The sequence below is a fragment of the Serinus canaria genome, chromosome 1A, assembly GCF_022539315.1.
Source record: "Serinus canaria isolate serCan28SL12 chromosome 1A, serCan2020, whole genome shotgun sequence".
Taxonomy (NCBI): domain Eukaryota; kingdom Metazoa; phylum Chordata; class Aves; order Passeriformes; family Fringillidae; genus Serinus; species Serinus canaria.
In genome coordinates this window covers 63,670,749-63,697,971 of record NC_066314.1, presented here as the reverse complement: position 1 = coordinate 63,697,971, position 27,223 = coordinate 63,670,749, and the positions used below count along the sequence as shown (strand labels likewise).

Below are 27,223 nucleotides of genomic sequence, written 5' to 3'. Positions count from 1 at the left end.
GTCTTATATCTCCTGTTTCATGATCCTTTCAGGCCACTGTGGATCCCATGGGAATAGCAATCCCAGTACTATTAATAAATGCAAATCCCAGAAGAACCTCTTGGCAAAGCACAAGTTCTCAGACCAGCCACCTCTGTTCAGGCCCCAGTGACACACAGCACTGTACTTTGCCCCTGTTATCACCTACTTGTGGTAGAACAGGAGACTAAAACTTGAATGAGATGAAGGGAGATAACAGGGCTGGGATACAGTTCAGTATGAACTGGTTGACATGGAGGCAGTATCCATACTGGGAATTTCCACTGGCAGAGTCACTGAGGTCCTGTTGCTTGAAGGGCTACATGACAGGGGCCTCTCTGAGTGTCTGCCTTCCAAAGTTGCCCTAATGCAGCTGCAGTGGTCAGCAGAGGCACAAATCCTGTGCAGGCAAGAGGGAGGAAGGCATGGTTACAGGAGCATTGGATCTCGAGAGTTACTGGGTGATCCTGGACAAGTCACTTGCACATCTGAGTGTCGCCCTGATTTTCTAATATTTTCTAAGCCTTCTGATGTTTACCTCCTTGTGGAGAACACACACTTTCTGTAGATAACACGTTGTTTTGCATTCCTTTATGGAGGAGGAGAAACTTGATGGACTGTTAGTTTGTCCAGTGGCATTGGAGAGGTGGCATTGTCACCCTCCAATCCACTGTCACTTTTGGAAAACTATAAATATTGGGGTCAGAGAATAAACTTCCTCTTTTGCTCTTCACCTCGGAGCAAGGTGTGCGTCTGTTTCTTTCGTGTCCGGTAGCGACATCTGAGTTCCTGTTCCCTGTGAGTTAATGGGTAAACAGGACTGCCCTGCCTCACAGGAGTGTTTTCAGGATAAATACGGCAGAGATGTGTGGGGGACACAGCATATTTATCCTGATAACCTCATTAGAAAGGCCTAAAATCCACACAAACCCTGAGTGCATCACAGAGTTTTACAGCTTTCTTGTACGAATTCCAAATGACCTACCAAACATCACTCACTTAAACCCCTTCAATAAGTCTCTTTGGTGTTTAGATTTTGGGATTTTTTTTTTGTTGCCATTGTTGTTGTTATTGTTGGTTGTTGTTACACGATTGAGGAGAGGGGAAGCAGCCCAGTTAGAAGCTGAGGGTGCACTTGCACTGTGTCATGGATGGAAATATTGAAGAGCACCTATTGGATTTGGGTTGCCCCCAGACAAAGGAAGGAATGATGAATCTGACTCCATGGTCTCAGAAGGCTAATTTATTATTTTATGATACTATGTTATATTAAAGAATGCTATACTAAACTATGCTAAAGAATACAGAAAATATACTTATAGAAGGCTAAAAAGATAATAATGAAAACTCACGACTCTTTCCAGAGCCCTGACACAGCTTGGCACTGGCTGGCCAATGAGTCAAAACAACTCACCCCAGAAACCAATGCAACAACCACCTGTGGGTAAACAATCTCCAAACACATTCCAAAGGAGCAAAACACAGGAGAAGCACATCAGATAATTATTGTTTTCATTTTTCTCAGAGCCTTCACAGCTTCCCAGGAGAAAAATCCTGGGCCAAGGGATTTTTCCAGAAAATGTGAAGGCCACAAGCACCTGTCTTGAGCCAGAGCCCTGAGAGGCACCATTTGCCACCAGTGTCCACCTGGACATAGAGCCAGTGGACATCTCTCTGGCTGGGTCTATCCAGCCAGTTCCTTATCCACTGAGTGGCCCACCCTTCAAATCCATGTCTCTCCAGTCTGGAGATCCAGGATGTCATGTGGGACTGTGGCACAGGCCTCAGGGCTAAGGAGAAGTCCACTTAAGTGACACCAGCTGGACTTCCCTCGTTGAGCAGCGCAGTCACTCTGTCACAGCGGGCCACCAGCCTGGTCAGGCACAGCTTGTCCTTGCTGTGGTTCTGCCCCATGACCTTCCCAGGCACAGAGGCCAGGCTCTGTAGCTCCCCAGGCCTTCCTTTCTGCCCTTTATGGAAACAGGAGTGATGTTTCCCTTTTTCCATTCATAGACTCAACAGAATATGTCAAGTTGGGAGGGACTCACAAGGATCATCGAGTCCAACACAGACACCCCAACAATCCCACCCTGTGCATCCCTGAGAGCAGTGTCCAAACACTTGCTGCTGTGACCATTCCCTGGGGAGCCTGTTCAGTGCCCCACCAGCCTATGGGGAAAGAACTTCATTCACCAGGGACTTTGCCTGACTGCCGTGCCTTTTCAAATGTGATGGATCCAGTATCAGCTGGGACCCTGGGATCCATGGCATCAGGCCCCACAGATTTGTGCCTGTCCAATTTCATCAGAGGGTCCTGAGCCTGCTCTTTGCTTACAGTGGAAGATCACCTGCTCCCAGCTGATGATATCAGAGCAGGGTCAGCTCAGGCAGGTTGTGCAGAGCCTCATCCCGTTGGGTTTGAATATCTCAAAAGGATATCTCAAAAGCCTTCTGACTTTTTGGGGGGGAAAGTATGAACTTTAACTCTGGAGCAAAACAAAATCAGATGACCTGAGCTACTTATGCAGTGAAGCCCCGTCTTTTAAATTTACATGCAGCACAAGATCATAGTGGGCAAAATAGTTTTGATATCTGACAGGAGACTACTGAGTGAGTGTACTTTGTTAACTGACTAGGTAGGGTGACAATCCACAGACAGGAAAAATAAATTATAACTTCATCCCAGACTCAGAGTGGATGGCAGGAGGGAGGGATATTGAGGTGAGCAGCCTTGTTTCGATGCTACTCTTCACTGGCAGCTCTCTCCAGGGTTGTAGTTACACAACATGTCACAAGGAGAAGAAAAACAAAATCTTTTTATATCTCCTCACCCATCTGTACTTCCTCTTTCTAAACCAGTACTGCAAACAAAATTATCAGAAACATCAAGTTAGCAGTATTTTTAGTAAACAGCAGGAGACTCATGTGAACTTGTTCCTCCTTGTCCTTGTCCCCTGTACAGACAACAGACTGGAGAGTTTTCAGGGCAGAATCTTTTGAAGTTCTTCTATTTCTGCCTTCCAGGCAAAAGAGCTGGACTGTACCAGCAGGCCTAGAGCTGACTGGAGAGGAAAGTGCTCTTCAGTTTTGAAGAATAATTCCCCCCTTGAATGGTAATGCCAGGTTAGGATTCCTGGAGTTGCAGAGATTGCCTTGCTGTTGGATCATGAATGGTTCTGTACACAATAGCTGGCAAAGGAAGATGATGGAAGTCCACAGGGGAATACAGGAAAAGAAAATAGAAAGTATGTTTATTAATTAGGAATGTTCCCAAGGGTTTCCAAATTGTCCTAAAATAGGCACACACATTCCTAAGGACAGTGCAAATGTGGGTGGCAAGATCCTCCTGCTACTGTTTGAAGGAGAAATAGGGAGGGAGGTAGAAAATAAACTAGAAAAGGTATTTTTATTTGGTCCTCTGGCTTGGCTGAAGCGAGGCCACCACTATTGACATTTAACCTGCACTCTTCCAAGAGCATTTCTGCCAAGAGTTGTGTCCTAAGACTGGTTTGCACTTTGCCACTGGTCTGACCCTCAGCCCCATGGAAGAGAGGAGTTAACTGGGCCAATTCCTGCCTAGTGCTTCAGGAGCACAGACTGCACTGCTGCCTGTAACCTCTGTCTTCTATTTCATAAAATCCCTTTTTTTCACACTTTGAGCTGTCACTTCCACAGTGACAGCTCAAATATAAAAATTATAAACCCTCTGGTTTTATAATGGCACCTGTGCAGCCATAAAGTTCCTGATGTGGAGGGTGGCTGCTTGCCCCCACCCCACCTTTATGATGGAAGATTTTATCTTGGTGATCTTCATTTTCCTCCAAGTCTTTTCCTTCTTATTCCTCATGTTTGGATTGACACCTACTTCTGCAGGGCTCTGCTCCTTCTTTAATGCCAAAACATTTGTTTTATATAAAGAAATGTAGGCCTTGGGCTGGAGGAATTTATTCAGAGAGACAGAAGGAGAACATTGGCTTGCAGCTCCTCCTAATCTACTGTTCTCCATCCATCTCCCTTTGAAGTCAAAATTCCTTGATTTTAATGTGAGTCAGGCTACTGCTTAAAAAGCCCCATTATTTCCTCTCCCTTTTGCTCACAGATATTAAGGTGCATCTTCCTGTATTTCACCAGAGAAATTCCATGTGTCTGCATGGAACCTGTTGTTTTTAATTTGCAGAGGTAGTAGGTGTTCATAAATAATTAATGTAATCTGGGCTAAGCTAATTTACTGTTGTTTGCTCTAATTTTTGTGTTTCATGTTCCCTTGTTGAATTGTTTTGAATGAAGCAAAACAAACAAAAAAAAGTAATTACTGAGCATTTCCCCACATTTCCCAAGCTTCCTTTTTGAGTCATTGTTTGTGTGCCCTCCCTGGGAACTTACTTCTGGACTCTTCTGCTTTCTTGCTGACATGGTCTGAAATATTTTGAAATCTGCATAATTTAACCTACATACTTTTGTACCCCAGCCTTGCATTTGTTATCATACTGACTTTAAAAAGGTGCTATTGCTTTTTGCCACTGCCTTTTTCTTTTTTTTTTCTTTTTACTCTGCAGTTTATCAATAAACTGATTTTCCAAGCCTTTAATGACTTCATGAGTATAGGGGGAGGGTGATGGGGTGATTTGATTTAATTTAATACAGATTTGTGTTCTGTTTGGCTTTTATCAGCCTCGCTCTGAAACAATACAGATGAAATATCTTACAATATATGGGTTTTCTTTCATTAGTCATGTTTTACTTTCATAGGAAAATGGATCTTGTACCAAGTAATTCATATTTATGTGCACTGTAAAAATTAACTGAGTAGTCACTCTACACACAAATAAAGCATGTGCCTATGACACAAATTAAAACCACCCCCAAATACTTCATGTCCTATCTCAGCATCTCTCTTTGGCATGCCTAGCCATGAAAAGTCTTTTTAAACTTATTGGATTTGCCATGTGTCTGGTAATTCTGGTTTCTCTAGACAAGCCTGGCTATCTGCATGTGGCCAGAGATATCCCCCAGCCACAACACTCCAGAGCAGGGGATGGAAAAACAGCTCCCTCTTTCCAGTGGAGACACAGGTCCTGGGGCTGTGGATGTGCTTAAGGATACTGCAGCAGCTGAGAGTGCTGAGCAAGGGCTGTAGGACCCTACCAGGAGCTGGTCAGCCTGATTTCTGTGGATTTTCCATTTGACCTAAAGAGACAACAAGAGGGTGCACATCACAAGAAAAATTACTCGTGTGTAGTAAGAATCATTTCAGGAAACTGGTGACTCCAGTAGAATGAGTAATAGGATAAAGGAGGAAATGTAGGGTTTGCGGCCATGGCCATTTGTTTCTAAGAGGATCTGTTGGAGAGAAAAGTCCAGGAGCAGGCAGTTGCCATGACAGTTTTGGTCAGAAGTGGCTCATTCTGGCTGTGAGGAGCAGGGGTTTGTGTGAAGTGTGGGGTGAGGGGGAGTGTGAACCCGAGGTTCTGTCTGTGACCCCTGGGCTGGGCATGCTGCCTCCTTGCCTCTGGCTTGGTACCTGGATGAAAGGCAGCCCTCGAGGCTGCAGCTCTCTCTGTGCTCTGCTGCCAGAAGGAGAGGGAGCTGTGCAGGAGCACTGGGCTCAGAGCAGCTCAGTGGGAATGGGCAGTGTGGATACATTATTAGTGTCACTGGGCATAAACACAGAGTGATGCATATGGGAAAAAGCCTCCCATGGAAAACAATGAGCTAAGTGCTCACCACTGTCACAGAGGAACAGCCATGGGCTGTAATACAGGCACAGGGGCCAAAGAACTCTACTCATTTTACAAATGAAATCTTGTCAGAAATCAGAAATGTTCACCCTGCCCCTGTACAAATCTGTGGTGTGTCCACATCCACGAGCAGTCCTGCTCTTCTCAGCTTGGAAAAGGAAATGGAAAACAGGCAGAGAAGGGTGACAAATGTGGTCCAAAGTATGGGATGGCTTGGCATTATGCAAGCATTAATTGAGCTTGTTTTTTGAACCTTCCCTAATTCTACAGCCTGGAGAAGATTGATTGAGGACATCTATGATAAATGCCAATAAATCCATCAATGTCGTGGAGGGGGTGATTGGCCACTGTCTCTTGCAGGACAAAGCAAAGAGCTGTCAAGGGAACAGGTCAGAATAAACAACATGTACACAAAGGTACACATTTCCAGTGGAATTCCCTCTAATAATCACCCTAATTTATCTGAGGTGCTATTGGTTTTTTTTTTTTTAAACCCAACAAAACCAACAAAAAAAAAAGCAACAACATAGAGTAAAATAAGGCATGGAAGGTGATCTCTCAGGTCCAAGTGCCTCATCTTCCCTTAGAAGAGTTTTCTGCTATTAGATTTATATTTGGTCAATATAAACATATTTGGTCAATTTGCATGAGTTCAGACCCAGACGAGTTCAGACTCATCCTTTCCAAATGAGGGCTTCTCATCTGCATATCCTGGCATATTCTATTGGAAAAGACAATCTAGTGGTCCTGTAGCAGCAGCCTAGTTCCCTCAGAGGATCTTTCTGATGCTCCTTACTCAGACACCCCCAACTCCTAAAGGTGGAGATGGAAAAGGTCCAGTAGTTAATCCTTCCTGGGTGGGATGTCCAAAAAATTGCTGCAGCTGTTCTGCAATGACACCGATGACTGTCCCAGCTCCTGCCCACTGTCAACAATTCTCATTTGCTTTTTTAATTTTTCTGGAGGCAGTGTTAAGCCCATGCATCCTTCTAACACAATAAGTCTACTTTGCTGCAGTGGAAAGTTGGGCATATGCACAATTGTTTTTCTTGAGACAGTATTAAAGGCTCTTATTCTGAGCACAAGTGTGGATCCACTCTACAGCCTTGTCACAAACCAGGAGCAGAAACTGTCTTTTCTTTGCAGGAAATCTAACCTATGTGAAAGTGCTAAATACTTACAAGAAGGGAAAGCCTGTGAGCTTTGTCCAACACCCTTAACCCCTGGCAAAGCTCTCATTTTGTAAAGTGACTTGGAAGATAAATTACTCTAATGGGAGGTATGAAGGTAAATTAAAACAGGGGTGTTAATTTGGGCTGGGTGTGACTCTTTTGAAACAGATGAAACTGCCCTTCCTTTCACTGAGTCTGGATTTGCTGCCTTTCCCCTCCCAATACCTGTGGAGGAGCAGGTGTCCCACTCAGCTCAGGTGGGAGCCTGGGTGTGTGTCCTCAGCTCTCAGTCCTGCCCTCAGCCCTTCTTTTTACCAAATCAAAAACAAGCCCAGAGGAATTCTAACCTGCTGGTTTTGTTCTGTTAACAAATACCAACCACAAACCTGTTTTTCTTGCTTCCTTGATGGAGAGGGAATGACAGCTTATGGAGAGAGAACTGATGTTTGTGCTTGTGGAGGTCAGGAAGGCTGGAAGGGTTAAACAGGCCTGGGTTTGAAAGTAGAGAAAAAGAGCATGACAGCAAAAATTATTAAAAATAAAGCCAAAACATGAAAACCAAAGACAGACTTGGGCAAAAGCTTTTTATGGGAAGAGTCATATACACATATGGGATAAATTACAGAGAAAGGGCATGGAAAAATCCCCCATCATAAATGTATATTTAAAAGCAAAAGAGCAAGGGGGGGAGAAGAAGAGGCAGGGGATGTTGCTAAAGAAACATGATGAGAAAAACAGTGGAGGAGCCAGCAGGAAATGGCAGTGAAAGAGCTGCCAGCAGAGGACTGGTGGGGCCAGTAGTGCTCTGGTTTGTCCAAGGCCTTTGTAACACCTTTCCTGCTTGACTTCATATGGATACAGATGGAAAAGAGAAGTAAAACACCTGATCCCTCCTTGGGGGAACTCCTGTGGACTGCAGGGCAGGGGGGGAGAAGTAAGAGGAAGGGAGCACAGCACTCCTTGCAAAACACTCCCCTTGGCTGCCACCCAAGAATTCCTATGGGAACCTAAGGTGCTTCTGGCATGTGTGGTGCTAAAACAAACCTTATCTATGCCACAGAGAATTAGATCTGCACCGATTATCTGCACACACTGATGAGAGCAGCTGCACCCTTGACTGCTCTGGTTCCTACCTGCTCTGCTCCCCAGGTTGATCCCTGCTTCCAGCCAGGTCTCCTCGTGGCTGCAGCAGTGCTGCTGAACTTAGCTTGTCCTTGTCTACACTTGCAGCTAATTCACATTCAGCCCTGGTTCAGCTGCTCCTGTTGCTGACACCTGTTGTCAGCAGTCGGTAATTTCTTTTTTTAGGACAAGCCTACAGTGCCCTGGAGCTCAGAAAGGGCCTTAAATTAGACTTAATTCTATTCAGATGTAGTTAGCAGTATTTAATTAGCACAGTCCCAAAGCAAAAGTCAGTCTATTCCTTGGATCACTGGAGTATATTCTGGATACTTTCCATACTGCTGCAGGAGTCTGACTTTTTTTTTTTTAATTTATTTTTTTATTTTCTATCTTAAGCCCAAGAAATGTGCTGGGGCTTTTCAAGCACTTCCAGAGTAGGGGCCACATCTTAATAGACAGATTCCTTTGCAGATGGCTTCCTGCTCGTTTGCAATTGCAAAACTCCACTGAGGCAATTACCATGATTGCAGACATGGGAATGTGACATTAGGAAAGCATTTAATGTATTCTCAGCATCTGTTACAGTGCTGCTGCAAATGGAAACCTCGGGGAGATGCCAGCACTACAGGCAAGACTCGTTTCAAACGGGCTGACTGGAAGCTCACATCCAGTCTGAACTCAACGTGCAGGTACCCTCTGAGGCCCCCAGACAGACACAGGCACATCCAGAGGGTGATCCACCTATCCCAGGGGGTGTCCCAGAGAAGAGGAATGACTTGTGTTCTCACGGTGCTCCACTGGGTGGGAAAATGAGTAGTTCAGATGAGGAATGCCATCTTCTGCAGCTAAAATGGGGTGATGAGCCCTGAGCTCTGTGGTAGCTGGGATTTTCATGTTCCACTGAAAACTGGCCCAGAAAGGATGAGCCAATGCTATCTCACCTCCATGGACTAGAAAGCTGACAAACTAGGAGATCTGCTTGCCAGAAGAGTTCAGTTTCCCAGAAAGTGATGCAGGGGCTGGCAAGAAGATGCTCTGTAGGAATAAGGAGAAAGGGGAATGTATCAGCAATAATGGAGACAAATCCCAGCCTCAAGATTAAAAGCCTGAGCTGTGTTATCCAAGTAGAGAACAATGCTCTGGAACTATTTCTTTTAACTTTGCTGCTCTTTCATCCATTTTCTCCCTTATTTCTATGAAGGTGCCTACACCACATGGCTAGAACCTCATGCTACTTGAATCCACTTTTAAATGGATGTTCAGAGAAGACTATTGAACTGCTTATTTTAGAGTCTGTTAGCTCTCCTCTAGCGAAATATTTTCATTTTGCATGACATAAATAAATATCAGAACAAAAGAAATAGGCAGAGAGAATTAATAACATTTTAAAAAGACCTGTGTTTCAGGCCCTGAACTTGAAACAACCCCAAAAGACAAGCAGGAAGCCCCAGGCTGGATGACCTGGGAGAGCTTGTTGGTTGGGGTGCAGGTGGGATCTGAGATGGGAGCTGCTGGACGAGCTTTGTGCTGTGGGAGAGGACATAGCCATGATTTGAAAGGACTGATTCCTCATTTCTGGAAAGGAAGAGTTTGAGGTTCTTCATGGCTGCAGATCTTGAGAGGAAAGGCTGCTGAAATGGTGCAAGTGAGATGGGTGAGTCTGCACCATCCCACACAGGCTGGGTTCCACAGTTTAAAGAGATTTCACTTCCCTCATCCCCTCCTCCTGTGGGTTTTGGGGCTTGTGCAGAGCTGAGTGTTCCTTGCTGTTCCATGGTTTCCAGAAGAGCCTGCAGCAGCCATGGGTGGTGACTAGAGCAGGTCTTGAGAGCAGCAGGTCTCAGGCCAGAGCTTCCCACCTCAGCCTTTCCTACTACTCACCTACTTGGATCCTTGCTCCAAGTGCTGCTTCAGCTCCTCACACATCCACTCACATTGTGGGGGGCACTGGGATCCAGGGACCTCACAGCTTGTGAAAACCTCTCATTCCCTTTGGGAGATCTCCCTCTCATGTTGCATGGAAACCAGCTGAGGACTGGGAATTCCCTCCATGGCTGAGCCCCTGGGGCCAAGACTCAGTGCCTACCATTTACTGACCTGGGGGTCCTGCCAACGCTGCTCTTGGTGGGGATGTGCTGTGAACCAGACCTGGCAGCTACACTGAATATTAATCAAAGCCCCACCCTTTATTACTAATTTAACCTGAGGCACTTCCCAGGCCCAGCTAAAACCTTGGCCAAGAGGAGCATTCACTTAACTGAGGGAGAAGGTGAAAATAGGGTGAAAATGTAATGGCAGGAAAAAAGTGACTTTGAAAGAAGTTTTGTTTTGGTGGGCTTTTTACAAGAGTCCAGGCCTAGATTTTAAGAAGTTAGCCTGAAGCTTGGACTAATGTGATTAGTTTTAAATCAGCTGCTAGGGACAAACACACTGCTTCTTTGAATTGAAAGTATCTTTGAGTGCTCAAAGTACTAAAAGTACTTTTGAGCCTTTGAGTTTTTTAATCTGTCTGGCAGAGGGAATCCCATCCCCTACAAACACTCTGATGGGGCACTGCCACAGAAATCATCCAGCTCACCTTCCCCTTTCTCCAACTCTTATCCCTCTGCCAGCACAAACATTAGCTCTGTGCTGACACAGGGTGGGGAAGTAGTCCTGTGGTTACTTCTGAGTTTAGCATCTTCTTTCCTTCCTCAGAAAAGGCCACTTTTTGACCTCCCTTTTCCTCAGTGGTGAAAGTACTACAGTTTGTATTGATTTTGTTGCTGCAAAATCATCTGGGTTATTTCCCTTGCACAACCCTTTTATTTCTCTTAATTTATTTTCTTACATTTGTTTAATTTTAAAGGCTTTGCTTAAAGTTAGGTAAGAGTAAGTGGCAAAGGATGGAAACCTCTTAAATTGGCTTTGTGACGTTGTTGTGGAGGGGATGGTGCAGCAAATTGTAATGATTAACCCTGCCCTCCTGGTGCCAGGAGCTCAGCTAGGGGTTGCTTTTGGTACTGAAGCCCATCCCTTTGGTGTGTGCCCATCTGCAGGACCCCCCACTCCTCCTCCAGGATTTTGGGGAGCTCTGTCAGGCCGTGGGGCACAGGGCTTGTGACAACTCATTTATGCAACACAGGCTGTATCTGCTTGCTGCTGCCAGATTGGGGAAATCTGCAAATAATTGCAAAGTCTGCCAGTTTAATTGGATTGTGGTATATTTGCACAGATGGGTGAAGTCTTCCAGGCCAGTATTTTCCAGAGTGACTTAGCAGTCTCTCAGCTTTAAGGTACTCAATATGAGAGAACATAGAAGGGTTTCTGTGGATTTTTTAATGAGAAGCACCTCCAAACTGAAGTAACCCAAACATCAGTCACCCAGAAATCCCTTGCCATAGAGACCTTGAGATGGGGGGTCTTTCACAGTAGCTTGATGTAAGCCAAACTAAATTCATAAAAATAATACAAAACATCTTAACACATGATTTCTTCAGCAGAAAAATCCAGTGTGAATGTGTATGTGTGCAGGCATTTTTACAGGAAGTATGATGAATAAATGAATATTTGTAAAACAAAGGGAGGAGGACAAGAAGGACATTTTATTTCATGTGCCAGTGGCTGTTGTTGTTGTTGTTATTTTTTTTAATGAGGTACAAAATGTTACTGTGGAACATTGTCCCTGTGTGCTCTGGCCATTTGCCAGGCCTAGAGTTCAGTACTTGCTGGGGAAAAGAAAGCCTAGTACTTGACTTTCTGAAAGATAGGCTGTTATCACTTGGTAGAGGTCAAAAAGGAAAAGAATCAAATTACTGATTAATTAAATACAAACTCTGTAAAATTGCTCAGAAGTAACTCGCCCCCAGGGCCCAAGCCACAGGTGCCCAATATCTGAATGCACAAAAGAAAACCCATTTATTAGCATTATCATTAGCTTTATCTACCAAAAATTAGCAGGGAGACAAGAAAGCTGCAGAAGATGCTTCTGCTCTCACCAAGAGATTCCACTAAATCACCCTTACAAAAATCTGCAATTTGTAAGAAGAAACAAATGGCTATTTTAAAACATTGTCAGGAGCATTCACAGAAGCAGTAGGACCAACTTAAAATCACTTCAATTAAATAGAAACATTTTTCACAGGCAGCAAAATGATGTAGTTTCATGATATTGATGTAACTATTTTTGAGAATGTTACCTTGGAGGTCTGCACTAATGTAATGAAGTCGAGGTGCCCTAGTGCTAAAGTCACTCTTGAAAACAGGACTTCAGTAGGTTTGAACCTAACCTCACCTTTGAACCTTTGGAAAGTCTTCCCAAATACTTCTCCAGATGGTATGTCCAGAGCTGAGGTCCACTTCTCCCTTGTGCAGCCAAAGTGGACCTCAGCTCCTGGTGTGAGCACTTACCACTGCTCAGCTTTTGTCTTTAATCTCATGGTCCTAAAGCCATGCTACTGCCAGAATCCTTGAATCTTTCCTTCACAGCAGAATGAGCTTCTGGTTCCTGTGGGTAAGGAGGAAGCCTCAGAAGAGCAGAAGAAATTATAAAGAACCCCAACATATTATTTTTTTTTTGAAAACCCAGCATTATGAAATCCCTGAAGTGACTTTGCACCCTCAGAGCCATGCCAACCTCTCCCTTCCCACCCTGAGGAGACTTCTTGCCAACCACCCTCTAGAGCATTTAAAGGTGCTTACACACCTTGGAGGAGCTGGCCCTGACTTCTCAGCAGGCTTTGGGTGGCCTGTTGGGTGGCTGACCAGGCTCTTCTGCATGCTGAGACTTGGGGTGTTTGCTTCTAGCTCTGGGGCTGAGCAAACCAACCACACCAGAGCAAGGCAATCCCAAGGCAGGGTCTAGCAAGGTCTCTCAGTTTGCTCTGAAGGCTTGCAAGAAAAGGCTCCCCACTGGCCTGGGAAGCTCTGGCTGTGATCAGGTTCTTCAGTGCCCCCCTTGAAACAACAGGGTGCTGTAGGCTCAAAAAGACACCCACAGGGACAGATGAGGGCTAGGGTTAATTTTTGGTAGTTTTCATTGGTTTTGAAGGACAAAAGAGTTCTTAGAGGTTGACCATGGTTTGAGAGTGCTGGAGACCACCAGGAATAGAACTTCTGTAAGGACTTTGTTACAGAGATCCAAGGAACAATTTTTGAGTCAGACCATAGCTTTTGCTGATTTTTTGATTTCCTGCCTGCTTTTTTGCAGGTTTGGGGTGGGGGGCAACAGAAGAAAAGGAGGATTGGCAGGGCCTCTCATAGTATTAGCTATGTTTTGTTGCTGTCATTGAAGTCAGTTATTAAATATAAACTGTGATATTTGCGATGATAACTTTGTCCTTTGCAAACATCTTGAGTGGATGTTGTTCTCAAAAAGCCTTTCAAACTAGAGATAACAAGGTGACAAATCCTTTAAAGTGATGCTTTCAGGTACTCCTCTTTGAATAGATGTCCTAATTTAGCTGCTGGCAGCCAGAACAAACCAAACAGCTTGTGAGAGTCAAATTCACAGCAGATTAGGCTTCTGCTCAGAGAAACATTTAACTCCTGATGAGGGAAACCCAGAACAAGTGCTGGTAAATAAAAGGCCTCTCTTTTTCCATCTTTCTCATGAAAAGCCACTGAAATAATGGCCACAGTGCATTTTGCAATAGACTGGCTTCAGTGAAAGAGTGTTTGCTTTTTGACTTGCCAGCTTGTTCGACTTTTTTAGGCTTGGTGGTTTAGGTCAGTCATGAACAGGGTCAGGAGCACTGATGCAGCCCCTTGGTAATTGGGCTCAGGAGGCTCTTGCCCTGGTAGGACCATCCTGGTGGGCATGGCTGGAAGGATGGTGGTGGAGCACTTCTTTTTACAAGGGCCTGGAGTCACAGGACAAGGGGGAATGGCTTCACACTGACAGAGAGCAAATTTAGATTGAGAATTAGGAAGAAATTCTTCCCTGTGAGGGTGGTGAGGCCCTGGCACAGGGTGCCCAGAAAATCTGTGGATGCCCCATCCCTGGAAGTGTCCAAGGCCAGGTTGCACAGGGCTCTGAGAGACCTGGGATAGTGGAAGGTGGCCCTGCCCAAGGCAGGTGGGTGGAAAACTGAATGATCTTTAAGGTCCCTTCCAATCCAAGCCATTTTGTGATGCTATGATTCTCTGAAATGCTTGTCACCTACCTCATAACAATTTTCCCACTGCCAGATGCTTGCAGAATCCACTTTCCATCTTCCTCTGTAATAACATCCCATTATTGCAGGTTAATGCTCTGTCTTTTGCATCCCAGAGCTGTACAATTGCCTTGCTAGGTTGGTTAACACAAACAAGATGTGGTACTGTACAAACAGAGCGTTTCCAATGGCTAAAAGTCTAAACAGATTAGAAAAAGGGTGAGGGAAGAAATGGAGGTGCCAAGAGTTGCAGCAATGTGCATGACATGGCCAAGGGAAGCCAGAACCAGAACTCAGATCCCAAGCCCTGATAGTAATCTGTTTCTTAATGCCATCATTTTGGTATGTGAGATGGGTCATCTTCCTTAAAGGGTTTAGAAAGTAGCCAGACCAGTTCCTCTGTTTATATAAGGAAGATGTTTGTAGACCTCTTGATCCTAAGGCAATTAATACAGCCCATTGGGGAAAAGAAAAAAAAAAAAAAAGAAAAAGAAAGACAAAAGTAAAAAGAAGGAAAAACAAGAAAAAGAAGAAAAAAGAAAAAAAAAAGGAAAATAAAAGTAAAAAAGGGAACTGGGCTAGATTAGAGTCTCATGTAAACAGCACCCAGAATGCCTAAAATTCTGACATATGCAGATGTTTTTACGTCGGGGTATGTTTTTGGTGAGCGGCCTCTTTGTGGTCAGCTGTAAGCACCACATTTACATAGTTCTGTATTTCTGAAAAAGCCTGTTGCATGAAGTTGGGATCCTACCAAATGAAGACAAAACACAACACTAACGAAAAATAACAAGCTCTTCCAACAATGTTCAGTAACTGACTTAGAGGTTAGTGCTGTGTTCTGGGAAAAAAATTATCCAGGCACCACGTAATTTCAGGCACTAAAAACGTTAAACATTTCAGAGGGACATAACACATGACACAGGGTGTTTTTATTTAATGAATGGCTGTAAGAAATGGGGCCAGCATCCCTTCTCACAGATGAACGCCTTGTGCCAAGAGCATTGCTGTACAATGTGTCATCACTCGGGAACCTAAAGAATTGTACTTGAGAAAACATTGCTACAAAATATCATTCCCTTCCCAGAAAGGTTCACTTCAGGCTTTGTAAAAAACAGGACAACTCATTTCCACTGTACATAATTCTTCTGTTGGGAAACTTTCTTAAAGGCATAGGTGGCAGAGCAAGGGGCTGGAAAACTCCTTAATCTCATAGTGACTACAATAGCTCCTGGTTATTGCTGGTGCTCAGCTCTTGCTTTGGGCTTTTGATACTCAGAACTTTATAAACACAGAGCAGGTTAATCCTCTCCACACCCTGAAAAGGGAGAGGGGGAGAGGGAGAAGGAAAGGGAAGCAGAAGGGGAAGAGGAGGGAGAGAGGAGCAGAAGGGGAGGAACACAGAAAGGGAAAGGAACTTTAGCTGCCATAAGAAGCCTCTAGTTAAGACTCTTATGTTAAAAATTTGCTATTCTAACAAAGTGGCACAAGTTATGTGATGTATTAAATGAGAAGTCTTACAGACACGGAGTTAGTCTGAAAATTACTTTTTTTTCATATGGTGTGTTTTCTTCAGAGAAATTAGATCACAGCAAGTAATCAATTTACTGATTTAGGCCTCACCTCTACAACAGTAGTGTTTGCTGGGATAACTCAACACAATCACGTGCAAGTGTGTGTATTTATTTTTAGGGACTGTATATTAACATCCTCTTTCTTGTTCCTGGTTTGAAAAAGGAGAAGTGGGTTACCCAGAAAAGTGCATCCATCACTGCTGGCTGTAAGACACTCCTGGCTTCACCTGTGCTTCAGGGGCAGTTCAAGCTTGCAGCCTTCAGGGGCAAGTTCAATATTGCATGTCAAACATAAATGAAAATCAAAAATAAAATTGTCTGAGCCAGTCCAGAAGAGTCTTCCCTGAGACAAAATTGGGGTATTTCAGAAGGACTGCTCCTTTAGCAAGTCAAGTGAAGCTGGTGACAAGCAGAGAGCTGCAGAGAGCTCTCTCTTTGGAGAATGAGTTCTCTCTTTAGAATGAGTACTTTCAGTGCTAATAACTTAACCTGTATCTTCTGCAGACACAACTGTGTAACCTGCCCTATGGCTATAGCACAGAAGAGGCATTTCTGACACAGCACCTGCCTTTTAAAACAAATCCCATTAAGGACACCCCAAATCCCATTAAGGACACTCCCAAGCTGTACCTGCAGCCAGCACTCCCACAAGGAGTACTCAAAATCCCCTGGGCTGGTGCTGGCACCTGAGCCCACCCAAGGCTGCTGCAGGTGCTGGCAGGGCCGGGAGCCCTGGCACCGCTGGCCCAGCTGCCCAGAGGGGAGCGGGAGCAGAGCCCGCAGCAGGGATGGCAGCAGGGATGGCAGCAGGACCTGCCCAGGGATAGCTCGGCCGGGCACTGGGGACGCTGCCAGCAGCCCGGCCAAGTCCTGGCGCTGATCTCTGTCCTTAGGCTCCCTCTAGAGTTTACAGCAAATGAGCAAAAGGTCTCAAATGCCATTTGCACATGAGGGTAGCGTCTTCTTGCCCCCCCTAGGCAGTGCTCTGCTCCTGGGCCCTGCTGGATCACGTCCCAGAGCCTTTGACTGAAGTGGCTCTTTCCTTCCTGACAGTCTCTGCTGCTGAACCTCACCGGGCCCTAATCCTGCCCAGAAGGGAAGGGCTCCTGTTAAGTGAATTTTATATGGTGAATACTTGGGGCCTGCCCCCCAAATCTCATGGCAGGCTTGTCCCACATCTCTTGAAGAAATCAGCACTTGGCCTGAAAACCTGGAGAGGTGGGTTAGGAACAAACCTCCCCAAACCTCCTGATGGGTCATGCCATATCCCTGCTTTCTTCATCCTCGACTCTGGAGGACACATCTTGGTGGAGGAGCTCAGGTATGATTCCCAATTTCCCCCTTATTTGCAAGGGAGTATATGAAATCCCGAGCAGCCCAGATGCTTTGTGCGTGCGGTTCGGATGGGCTTTGCTGGTTCACTGGGCAGCCTTATAAAGTGCTGGGGAAGGAGGGTGGCCAAAAAGGAGACGGGAGGCTTGCCTAAGCGATTCCGGAGGAAAGAAAAACAGGGAGCAACTCTGCCAGTGGAAAAGCCCAAACAAGAGCGAGGAGAGGGGTAGTGGGACGAGCGGGGACAGGGTGTCCAGAGCCTGTTAGAGGAGCCAGGACATTCTTCGACCAGACCTCCCTACAAACACTCCTCCCTCCTTCCTGCTTCACTCCTCCAAGTTTTGTTTGGGGTTTGGAGTTTCGTGTTGTTGTTTGTTTTCCTTTCTTTCTCTAACCCTCTCCTCCGAGCTTTGGCCGCATCTCCAGCTGAACCGGCCCCGGAGCGGGGCAGAGCCGGCTGTGGGAGGCTGCGGCTCTGCGGGGGCGGCTCAGCCCTGGCCCCGTCCCCACCCGCACCGCCTCCCCCACAGCCCCACTGCTGTGCCCCTCTTTTGCAAGACGATGGCGCTCTGATCTTTTCCACAGCTTCACTCCGCGACTTTCGAGTATATTTTTTTCCTGTTTTTTTTTTTTTTTCCATGCTTCACTGCTACTACGGGCGGGCGCCTGCCTCTGTCCCGATTTGCTGCAGCCATCGGGGGTGCCTGACTGTAAACAAAACACTTTAGATCATGGCAAGGTCGCTGCAGACACAGCCTTCTTTTTTTTTTTTTTTTTTTTTTTTTTTTTTTTTTTTTTTTTCCTCTTCTGCAGCCGCAGCGATTTAAGGTGGATTGCCGAGATCGCGGGGAAGAGGAGGGGGGAGCCAGCCCCGATCCCCGAGCACGGCCGCGGATGCTCCGGGGATGAGGATGCTCCCACCCCGGGGAAGACACTCTGATTAATTCTTTTTAAAATTTTTCTCCTTAATTTTAGCCCTTTTCCTGATGATTTGTCCCAGCGCGACCCCAACGTTTCCGGCGGCGCGGGCTGGGGGCTGCGCTGCCCCCCGGAAAGACGCGCAGCTACCGCGGCTGCGGGGGTACAGCCCTCCCCTTCCCTCCCCCCAGTCCCCCTGAGAGCGAGGTAGGGTGATACAGAAGGGATAGAGAGATAAACAGAGGGGCAGACCACTCCTCTTTCATTTTTTCCGTTGCTTCCATCAGCGGCTTAAATTATTCGCGCCCCTCTTCTCCTCACCCCCCCTCCCTTCCTCCCCTTTGGATTTAATTATTCGCGCTCAATATACTTGTACAGCATCCAGGGACTCAGTCTCAAGCCGTTGTACTAAGGGAAGTATAAACAGAACAACAACAACAAAAACCCCAGAAGGTTCTTGTCCTACAGTAACTTTTTTTTTTTTTTTCCTTTTCCAAAGGCTTCAGATAAATCAGTGCTCTCAGTTGCACTGCCGTCGTGTTGCTGCTGCTTTACTCCTGGGGTACAGAGTCTTTTTCAGTATTTGGAAACCCACACTCCCCACACTTTTTTTCTTTTTCCTAGTTTGTGTTTATTCTCTGGTACAACAGACAAGAGGGTTGCCTTTCCCATGTGGATTAGGGAGACCAGAGAGCAGAGAATGGAAACTCCTCACCTCAGGAGTTGGGTGGGACACTCAGCAGGTTACCAGCAGGGAAAACCCCATCAGAAGATGAGCCCGGGGCATCCTCAGACACTTTCTGCAGATCACTTAGTTACAACTTCCTCCTGTGGATCAAAAAAACAAGCTCAGTGTCCCTACACCTGGCAGAGAAAATGAAGCTTGAAATGGAGCTTCCTTGCTGGTGGCAATGGAAGTCAAAGACAGGAAAGCTTAGAGAAAAGGAGGTGAAATCCTGCAAATACAGCAGATGCAGGCCCACTTTTTCCAGCTGATGGAGTTTTATCATGGACTGGCAACTTCAAAAAAACATCTCAGATCCTGCAGACATGTGAATATCAGCTTTAATTTTCTGCAAGTGAATTGCTGAAACTTGTAGTTTCTGAGAACAGTTGAAAAACAACTTCCAAGTACTAAAATCCCCAGCATACATATAAAAATAATGTGGCTAACAATGTATTTCAACCTTGTGGTTTTTAAACTAATCTCATTTGTTTTGTTTTTGGTTTTTTTTGCCTGTACACATAATTTTTTTTTGAACATGGGTCGGATGATACTGAGATTACTCTGCTAATGGTGTGAGCAGAAGCTGGAGGCCTTGAGTCTGATGATGGCTAGCAAAGTGCTGGCCTGGGCTTGAGCACTGTGCGAAGGTTGTGTCCTCTCTCCAGTGTGTAAAATCTCCATGTCTTCAATGCCAACCCTGCTGACTCTCATCTCGGCCTGTTAAACCAAATTACATTGACCCCTGCCTTGCTGAGACAGCTTGCTACTTGTGTATCCCCCTCACCCTCCCACCGTGAAGTTTGGGCAGGGTTGCTCTGCTTGCAAAGGAGACCTGCCCAGATAGGTTGGTGTGAAGAGCCTTCAGTGCCCTCCAAAGAGTCAGTCACCGGATCTGGGCACCTGGAGATGTCATAACCTTTAGTGCCTGAGAGAACCAACAGTGTCACACAGCACATTGGGGGGGCTGCCCCGCCTGGTGAGTGAAGATGGCTGTGGAAAGGGCTCGAGAAAAGGGGACCAGGGAGGAGTGCACGATTCCTCTTAAGTCCACCACACCTGCTCTGACTATCCGAGGTAGCTGCTTAGAAAATCCCCTGACTGTGACTCTGGTCATCTAATCTTTTGAGCAACAAACCCCAATGCTATTTTTTTTCTTTCCCCGAGTAGTTGACATCTGAAATCCCGGCAGACGTTATTTTAGAGACGTTTCTTAACCTAGTCCTTTCTCTGCTGAGAGGGTACAAGATCGTCTTGGCACTCGGAGCCGCCAGCCCATCTCCGCAGGCAGTGAGCTCAGGGTGCCGCGGGTCCGGGTGCTGGTCCCCGCGGCATGCCCCGGGGTGGTCAGCCTGCCCACTGACCCCGAGCTTGCCCCCAGCCCCGGACCTCGTCGGGGACGTGTCGCCAGAGCCCAACCCGGGCAAAGCAGAGCGGTGAAACGCTCCTGTCACAGCCCTGACTCAAAACCAGCCGTCACCATTCCTCAGGGGCTAGGGCCAGCAGCGGGACGGGGTGCGTGTTTTTGTGGCACAAACGCCGCCGGGCTTTGCGTGCTTTACAGAGGGATGAGAAGAACAGGCTCGGGGGTGCCGTCCCACCCCTCTCGTTTTTCCCTTCGCTCTCACCGTCCCACCTTTAGAGCCGGCGGCGGGGCAGGGCAGGGCCGGCCCGACGGGGCGGCGCCCGCCGCTATAACCAATGACACGGCTTCGCTGTTTAAATCGACTCGTTCCTGTCAATCATTTTCTTCTTCGTCAGCCTCCCTTCAATCGCCATATTGGGCAACCGAGAAAAGGGCTCGTCTCCCCTTGTTTTTTTCCGTCTCGCTTTTACTACGCGGCGGCGGTGCGATCGGCAGGGGCATCATCGGCATCAGCGCCATCGCCATCGGCGGCGGACCGGCACCGCGGGGGCAGCGCCGCGCTCCGCTCCTCACCCGCCCGGGGCTCCCCGGCGGCGGCAGCGGCGGCTCTCGGGGCTCATCCCCGGGCCGGCGCTTATGCAAGGGCGCCTCCTCGCCCCTTCTCCGCGGGCCGAGGGCGAGCGGAGCCGAGGCGGGGCCGCAGCGCGGAGCAGCGCGGAGCGGAGGCGCGGAGCGGAGCCGCCGGGCGGAGCCGCCGGGCGCCGGGAAATAAAAGGCGTCGGAGGCCGCGGAGAGAGAGCAGCGAGCACAACAACCTCCGCCTGGAGCCCCAGCGTGCGGGGAGATGTCAAACGTCCGCATTTCTAATGGGAGCCCTACCTTGGAGCGCATGGAGGCCAGGCAGTCGGAGTACCCGAAGCCGTCAGCGTGCCGGAACCTCTTCGGGCCGGTGAACCACGAAGAGCTCAACAGGGAATTTAAGAAACACCTGCAGGAGATGGGGGAGGCGTACCAGAGGAAGTGGAATTTCGATTTCCAGAATCACAGGCCGCTGGAAGGCAGGTACGAGTGGCAAGCCGTGGAGAAGGGGAGCTCGCCCGACTTCTACTTCAGACCCCCCCGGCTACGGAAAGCCGTCTGCAAGTCCGCCGGCCGCCAGAGCTTGGATGTAAACGGGAATTGCCAAACCGTGGTTTTTGTCGGTTCTCAGGGAATCTCAGAGGACACTCACTGTGTAGCTCAAAAGACTGATGTTTCAGAAAATCAGACGGACTTAGCAGAGCAGTGCACTGCCCAGAGGAAAAGACCCGCGGCCGATGGTAACGTACCCCACGGCTTTGCCCCGCGTCCCACTCGTGTCAGCGCCGGTGCTCCGGCCCCTCCGCCCCTGCCACGCGTGGCACCGGCTCGGCGTGCCACCCCCCCCCCCCGCCCCTTTCCCCCTAAAAAAGCCCGGGTAGTGTTTGCAGTCCCAGGGGTCCCGCCTAGAGTGGGAGCCGGTAGATGATTTGCACGGAAGAGCCCTTAGACGCGGGCCAGATCCCCCGACCCCTCGCCGCCCCACTGCGGGGACCCGGGCTCCTGCCCAGGTGGGAGGAGGTTCACAGCGCTCAGCAAAAAATGAATATGGATTTTAGCCGAAAAGAGGGAACTTGGGTCTCCTACCTTGGGAGAAGCCCAATTCCCCACCCCCTGCTCGCTTCACGCCGCCGATACCAGACATGGGGATCTGGGAATATTCCCCCTCTGTTCCGTCTATCCCCCCGGATGCTGAGCAAACATCTGGAAGGAAAATATTTTAATACCTTTCCTCCCTCGCCCCCCTTGTTTTTAATTTTCCCCTCCTAGATTCCTCTCCTCAAAATAAAAGAGCCAACACAACAGAAGAAGAGGTTTCAGAAGACTCCCCCAGTGCCAGTTCAGTGGAGCAAACGCCCAAGAAATCAAGCCCGGGAAGACATCAAACGTAAAGCGTTTAGGTCAGTTCCCTTTAGGGTCTGGCATTAGGATGCAAGTAAGGGAAAGAAGGGGTGACCGAGTGTCTGTCCCGCATCTCTGAGGGGATGGGGAGGGGGCTTCGAGCCCCCTGTGAGCTCGCCGAGGGGTGTTTTCTCCGAGGAAGGGTTGCTTTCCCCGAGCGCTCGGCAATGGGTGTGTGTTGGAGGGTGGGGAGTGGGAGGCGCGGGGCTTGAAAAGAACAAAACAAGGAGCGAAGCCCTGGCTGGGCTCGGTAGCGTCAGGGGGCTGGGGCAGGGGCTGCGGTGGGACTGACCCTGCCTTCCTGCGGGATGGGCACGGGGGCAAGGAGGGCCCTTTCCCAAGGACCGTGCGGGTGTAGGGACGGAGTTGGAAGCGCGGCTGGTGCATCATTGTCAGATGCCAGCGGATTTCGGGAGGCTTCCCGTGTCCCCCGCCCCCGAGGCTTTTTCACCTCCACTGTCAGCCTTGCCGTCGCATGTCGCGGCCACCTCGCACTGCGGGAAAAATAAGTCAAGAAGTTGAGTTTAAGGGGAATCCGGGCACTTTCTCAAAATCCGAGCAATGCAAGGTTGTTTTGTTTTTGTTTGGTTTGGGGTTGTCGTCCCCCCCCTCTTTTTTGTTTCTGTTGTTTTGGTTTGGTTTTAGAGGCTGGCAGGGGGAAGGGAGCGGGTTAATGAGAGGCTGGGTTGTGCAGCTTTTTTTTTTTTTCCTTTCCTTTTTTGCCTTTTTTTTTTTTTTATTCTACCCTACCCCCTTTTTGTTGTTTTGTTTTAAGGCGAGGGCTGGGGCGGGGAGAGTTGGTAAAAATTACGGCGGCGGTTTGGTAGCCGAGGTTAGGAGCGAGGTTTACAATAAAACGATTTGCGATTGTGCACAGAGAGAGAGAGATTAAGCTGTAAAGCAGAAGTTGCAACAAATTAGTCCCGCTGGGGTGAGCCGTGGCCGAGCGCGGCCATGCGAATGCCGCTACTCCCGCCCGCTTTTGGGGGTGGGGGCACGGGAGGGGTCCCCCCGCGATCCCCGCCGGGGGATGGAGGAGCCGCGGCCGCTGGCAGCGGTGCGGGGAGCACGGCCCGGGGCGGGGGGGCGGCGGGGGCCCCGCCCGGGCTGGGCCCGCCCGCCCCGGGGATGCGGTGTCGGTTTGAACCGGTTGCGCCGCGGATCGCGTTTCTTGTCGATGTTTTCTAATCGCTTTCCCCCGTCTTCTTTTTTTTTTTTTTTTTCTCTTTTTTTTTTTCCTTCATTATTCCCGTTGCAGAGCAGAAGATGTGCGCGTCCTCGTTCGTCGGGTGCGGCGGGCGGCGATGAAGAGAGGAAGATGTAAAGTTGTAGTGGGAAAGGAAAAAAAACATATCGCCGATCTCCGGGAGATGGAGGTCCTGTACAAGCACTGAAAAAAAAACAAAACAAAAACAAACCAGCAACAAAACAGCAGCAACAAAAAGCAAACAATAACACTAAATTTTAGGCACTCTTAAAAGACCTGCCTCTAAAAGCATTGGATGTAGCATTGTGCAATTAGGTATTTCCTTATTTGCTTCGTTGTACTACCTGTGTATATAGTTTTTACCTTATGTAGCACATAAAACTTGTTGGGAGGGGGGAGGGACTGGAAGAGGGTGACCGATTGGAACTTGCTTTCACAATCTAGCAAGCCAAGAAATCTATGAAGAGAAGCAGTGTAGGTTTTGTATTACTTAAAGATGTATTGTCCCTTTAAGTGGGTCCACAGTTTTTTTTCTCTTTTTTTAATTTTTATAAGAATTTTTTAAAATGTATCATCGTGGTAACTGTTCAGAGCAGATTATTGTGAAATTTCTTCCTATGGCATTGAACTGAAGAGGTGGGAGCTGTGATGATTCCGTTAGGTAGTAGCAGAAGTTCCCCGCCTTCCCACCCCCCCAAATCCATATACCAAAACTGATAGCCTGTAAAAGTTGTGTAAAATGATCCCACCTGATTACAGTGCCTGATTTTATTTTATTTTTTTAACCTAATCTGGAAGGCTTTTGCTCTGAATCTGGAATATTGTTCTTTTCTGATCTGACCCACTTCCCGAAGTGTTTGTGTGTGAGAGGAAAAGGGATACTACATCTTTAAACAGTATTTCTACGTTGCCTGTGTACCTGTATGTAAAAATAAAAAAAAAGTTTGAAGTGTACCTGTGTACATAACTCTGTAAAGACACTGAGAAATTATACTAACTTATTTATGTTAAAAGATTTTTTTTTTAATCTAGAAGACAATATTTTTTCCCCATAAAGCCAAAGTGGCATGTTTTTGTGCATTTGTAAATGCTCTATTTGGTAGACTTTTTAGAGGGTTTTTTCAGTTTGTTTTTTTTTTTTTTTTTTTTTTTTTTTTTTTTTTTTTTTTCTCATAATTAATATGGCTGTGCTTAAAAGATTGCAGACTGAGCCAATTTAATTTTTTTTGTAATGTGTGGGGAAAAAAAAATCCAGATTGATATTGTTTCACATCAAGCAATCAATAAAGAAAACTGCCATATATAAGAAATATGGTCTTCATTAGTGTGTGTTTCAACGTCCCTCAGCCTGGCACAGGAGGAAATAAGATTGCAAGAAATATCTCAGTTTTCCTTTGAGTATCCATCTCTTCACGGGGCTCTGGCAGTGGTGAAAGTAAAGGATGCAGCACCCTTAGTGTAGCGATGCCATTTCTTCATGGAAGGGTGCTCTGGCACTGGAGCGAGCTGCCCCGGGCAATGGTGGAGTGACCATCCCGGGAGGGATTTCAGACGTGGATGTGGCACTTGGGGACAGCGTTTAATGCTGGGTTAACATTAACAGCTGGCTTCCAAAGAGGGCTTTTCCAACATAAATGCTTCTCAGTATTCTCTATGGTAATTGGGAATGATGTGCCCTCTTGGTATAAAAGAGTGGAATTTCCTGTGTCAAAATGTTTTTGGGGTTTGGGGTGGGGTTGTTTGTTTTTTTGTTGAGAGAGAGGAGGTATTTCTTGCACTTAGTCCTCTGACTCCTAAGGTTTCAAACTCGAGCCCAAAAGAGCACCTCCCGGGCCGCCATCGGAGAGCCAGCGCATCCCCGGCATTCCCGAGCTTGTCCCTCTGTCCCTCGCTGCCGGTGACCGGAGCCCCGGGGCATCTTCCCCGGGCGGCGCTCGTGGCTATCAAAGATGGCGCCTCGCCCGCCCCGGGCCCGGCAGATGCCGGCAGGGACACCGGCCGCGCTCCGCCGGCCCCCAGCACCGCCGGGGATGCCGGGCGGGACACGGGCAGGGCTGGCACCGCAGGGTGCCGGAGGGGATGCCCGCGGGTGCGGGGGACAGCGGAGGCTGCCCGGCCCTGCCAGCCAAGGTGCGAGCGGCCCCCTCCGCCCGGGGATGCGGGGGAGCAGCGTTCTCAGCCCCAGGGCTTGCGAGGAATAAATAAACACGTAAAAGAACACGGAACGGGGGCGGAGGGGGAGCACAGCTCCCTGCGAGGCTCGCCAGGGCCCACCCCCCTCCCCGGTGCAACGCGATCCTGTTGTTTACGCCGGCCGCACCCGGACTCGCCCTCGCTCCGAAACCTTCTGAGAACGCGGGGCTGTGCCGGGCCGACCAGAGGGGGCGAGACCCCGGCCGCCGGCCCCACTTCAGAGGGGCTCCGACTCGGGCAGGGCCGGGCGGAGGGGCCGGAGTGGGTACGGCCGGCGCTGCCCTTGCCGTGCTCCGGCGGCTGGGGGGATCGCTGGACACGCTGCCGCCCGGCCGGGGCGCGCTCCGTGCCCGCCCTCCTGCCCCACGCACAGGGACTGCAGCCACCCTGGCCGCCAACCCAGCCCGCCAAACGTGGAAAACACTCGCGAAGATTTAGAAAGAAAAAAAAAAAAAAAAAAAAAAAAAAAAAAGAAAAAAAAAAAAAGAAAAAGGGAAAAAAAACCCAAAACCCATGATGTTTTTCTTTTTTTTTTTCTTTTTTTTTTTTTTTTTTTCCCCAGCAAGAACAAAGTGATCTCGGTGGAAAATAAATAGCGGCGCCTCTCCGAGCCGGCCTATCCCCGTAGCCGGCGCAAGCCAAACCCCCCCGGGCGGGGGACGGGGGCAGGGCGGGGCTGCAGCCCCGAGGCCGGGGAGGGAGGCGGCGGGCGGGGTCCGTCCCGCTCTTCCGTCACGTAGGGTTGGGATTTGCCCTCTCACCGCCCCCCCGCTATTATTTTGAAATTTTTTTTTTCGTTTTCGTCGCTGCTCTCCTTGTTGCCGCGACCAATCGATGCCGCTTCTCTGCCTGCGCGGCAGCTGGGGCCGCCTCGGCCGCCGCTTCCACCGGGGGCCGCGCCCGCCGCTATCGCAACAGCGCCGGGGGAGCGCCGCGCCCGCCCCGCCTCCTCCTCCCCCGGAGGATGCGCGGGGCCGAAGACAGAGGGGGGAACATCCCATCCCCCGCCGTCCCGCCCGGAGCGAGGGGGGAAGGGCGGCCACGGTCCGGACCCGCCCCGTGCCCCCTCCCCCGGGGGCCGCTTGTGGCGCTTGCACGGCCGCAGCCCCGCGGGGAACTGGAGACGGGGCCAGGCCCGCGCGGCGGGGGCAAATTTTTAAATTTTATTTCCCCCTTTCTTCTCTCCGCCGCAACGTTTCCTCCTCGGGCGGCTGGAGGCAACCTTGTCTCGCTGCTTTGGTGCGCCTGGCAGCGCTCGGCGGGCCGGGCCGGGGGCGGGGTGGGGCGGCCCGCGGCCGGCGGCCTGCGGCCCGCCCCGTCTGATGCAACCGCGCCGCCGCCCCGCGGGTGCGCACGCAGCCCCCGCCCTCCCCCTCTCGCTTTTCCCCTTCCTCCCTCCCTTCCCCCGTCCCTCCCTCCCTCGCTCCGCAGCCACACGTACGTGAGGACGCGCGCACCCCCCGCGTGTGCACATGCACGTACCTGCGCGCCCCCGGCAGCGCGCCCCCGCCGAGCCGCGGCCGCGGGCCTCCCCCGGCGGAGCCGCCGCCCCACGGGCGCCCCGCAAGCCCCCGCGTCCCCCAGCGCTCCCGCTCTGCTCGCGGGGGGAGCGCGGCTTCCCCTCCCGGGGCTTGCATGCAGGGCCGTGCTGCAGGAAGGGTTGGCGTTCCCTTGCGCACAGCCGCGCGCTCCCGTGCCAGAGAAGGGATCTGACCCCTTCCTTAGCAGGAGTATTTTGGACGTGG

At 49.1% G+C, this 27,223-nt stretch overlaps 1 protein-coding gene across 1 annotated transcript; it reads left to right on the top strand.

Moving 5' to 3' along the window:
• Positions 1-20,940: 20,940 nt before the first annotated feature.
• Positions 20,941-23,522, top strand: CDKN1B (cyclin dependent kinase inhibitor 1B). The gene is made up of 3 exons (XM_009094206.4): positions 20,941-21,417; positions 21,947-22,077; positions 23,337-23,522. The coding sequence occupies exons 1-2, from the start codon at positions 20,943-20,945 to the stop codon at positions 22,066-22,068; spliced, it is 597 nt and encodes a 198-aa protein (XP_009092454.1). The 5' UTR covers positions 20,941-20,942; the 3' UTR covers positions 22,069-22,077; positions 23,337-23,522.
• Positions 23,523-27,223: the final 3,701 nt, after the last annotated feature.

Bases quoted from the DNA above. Each gene is read 5' to 3' on its own strand.
- CDKN1B (XM_009094206.4), top strand. From the start codon at position 20,943: ATGTCAAACGTCCGCATTTCTAATGGGAGCCCTACCTTGGAGCGCATG. The intron at 21,418-21,946 runs GTAACGTACCCC...TTCCCCTCCTAG, and splicing joins GAAAAGACCCGCGGCCGATG to ATTCCTCTCCTCAAAATAAA.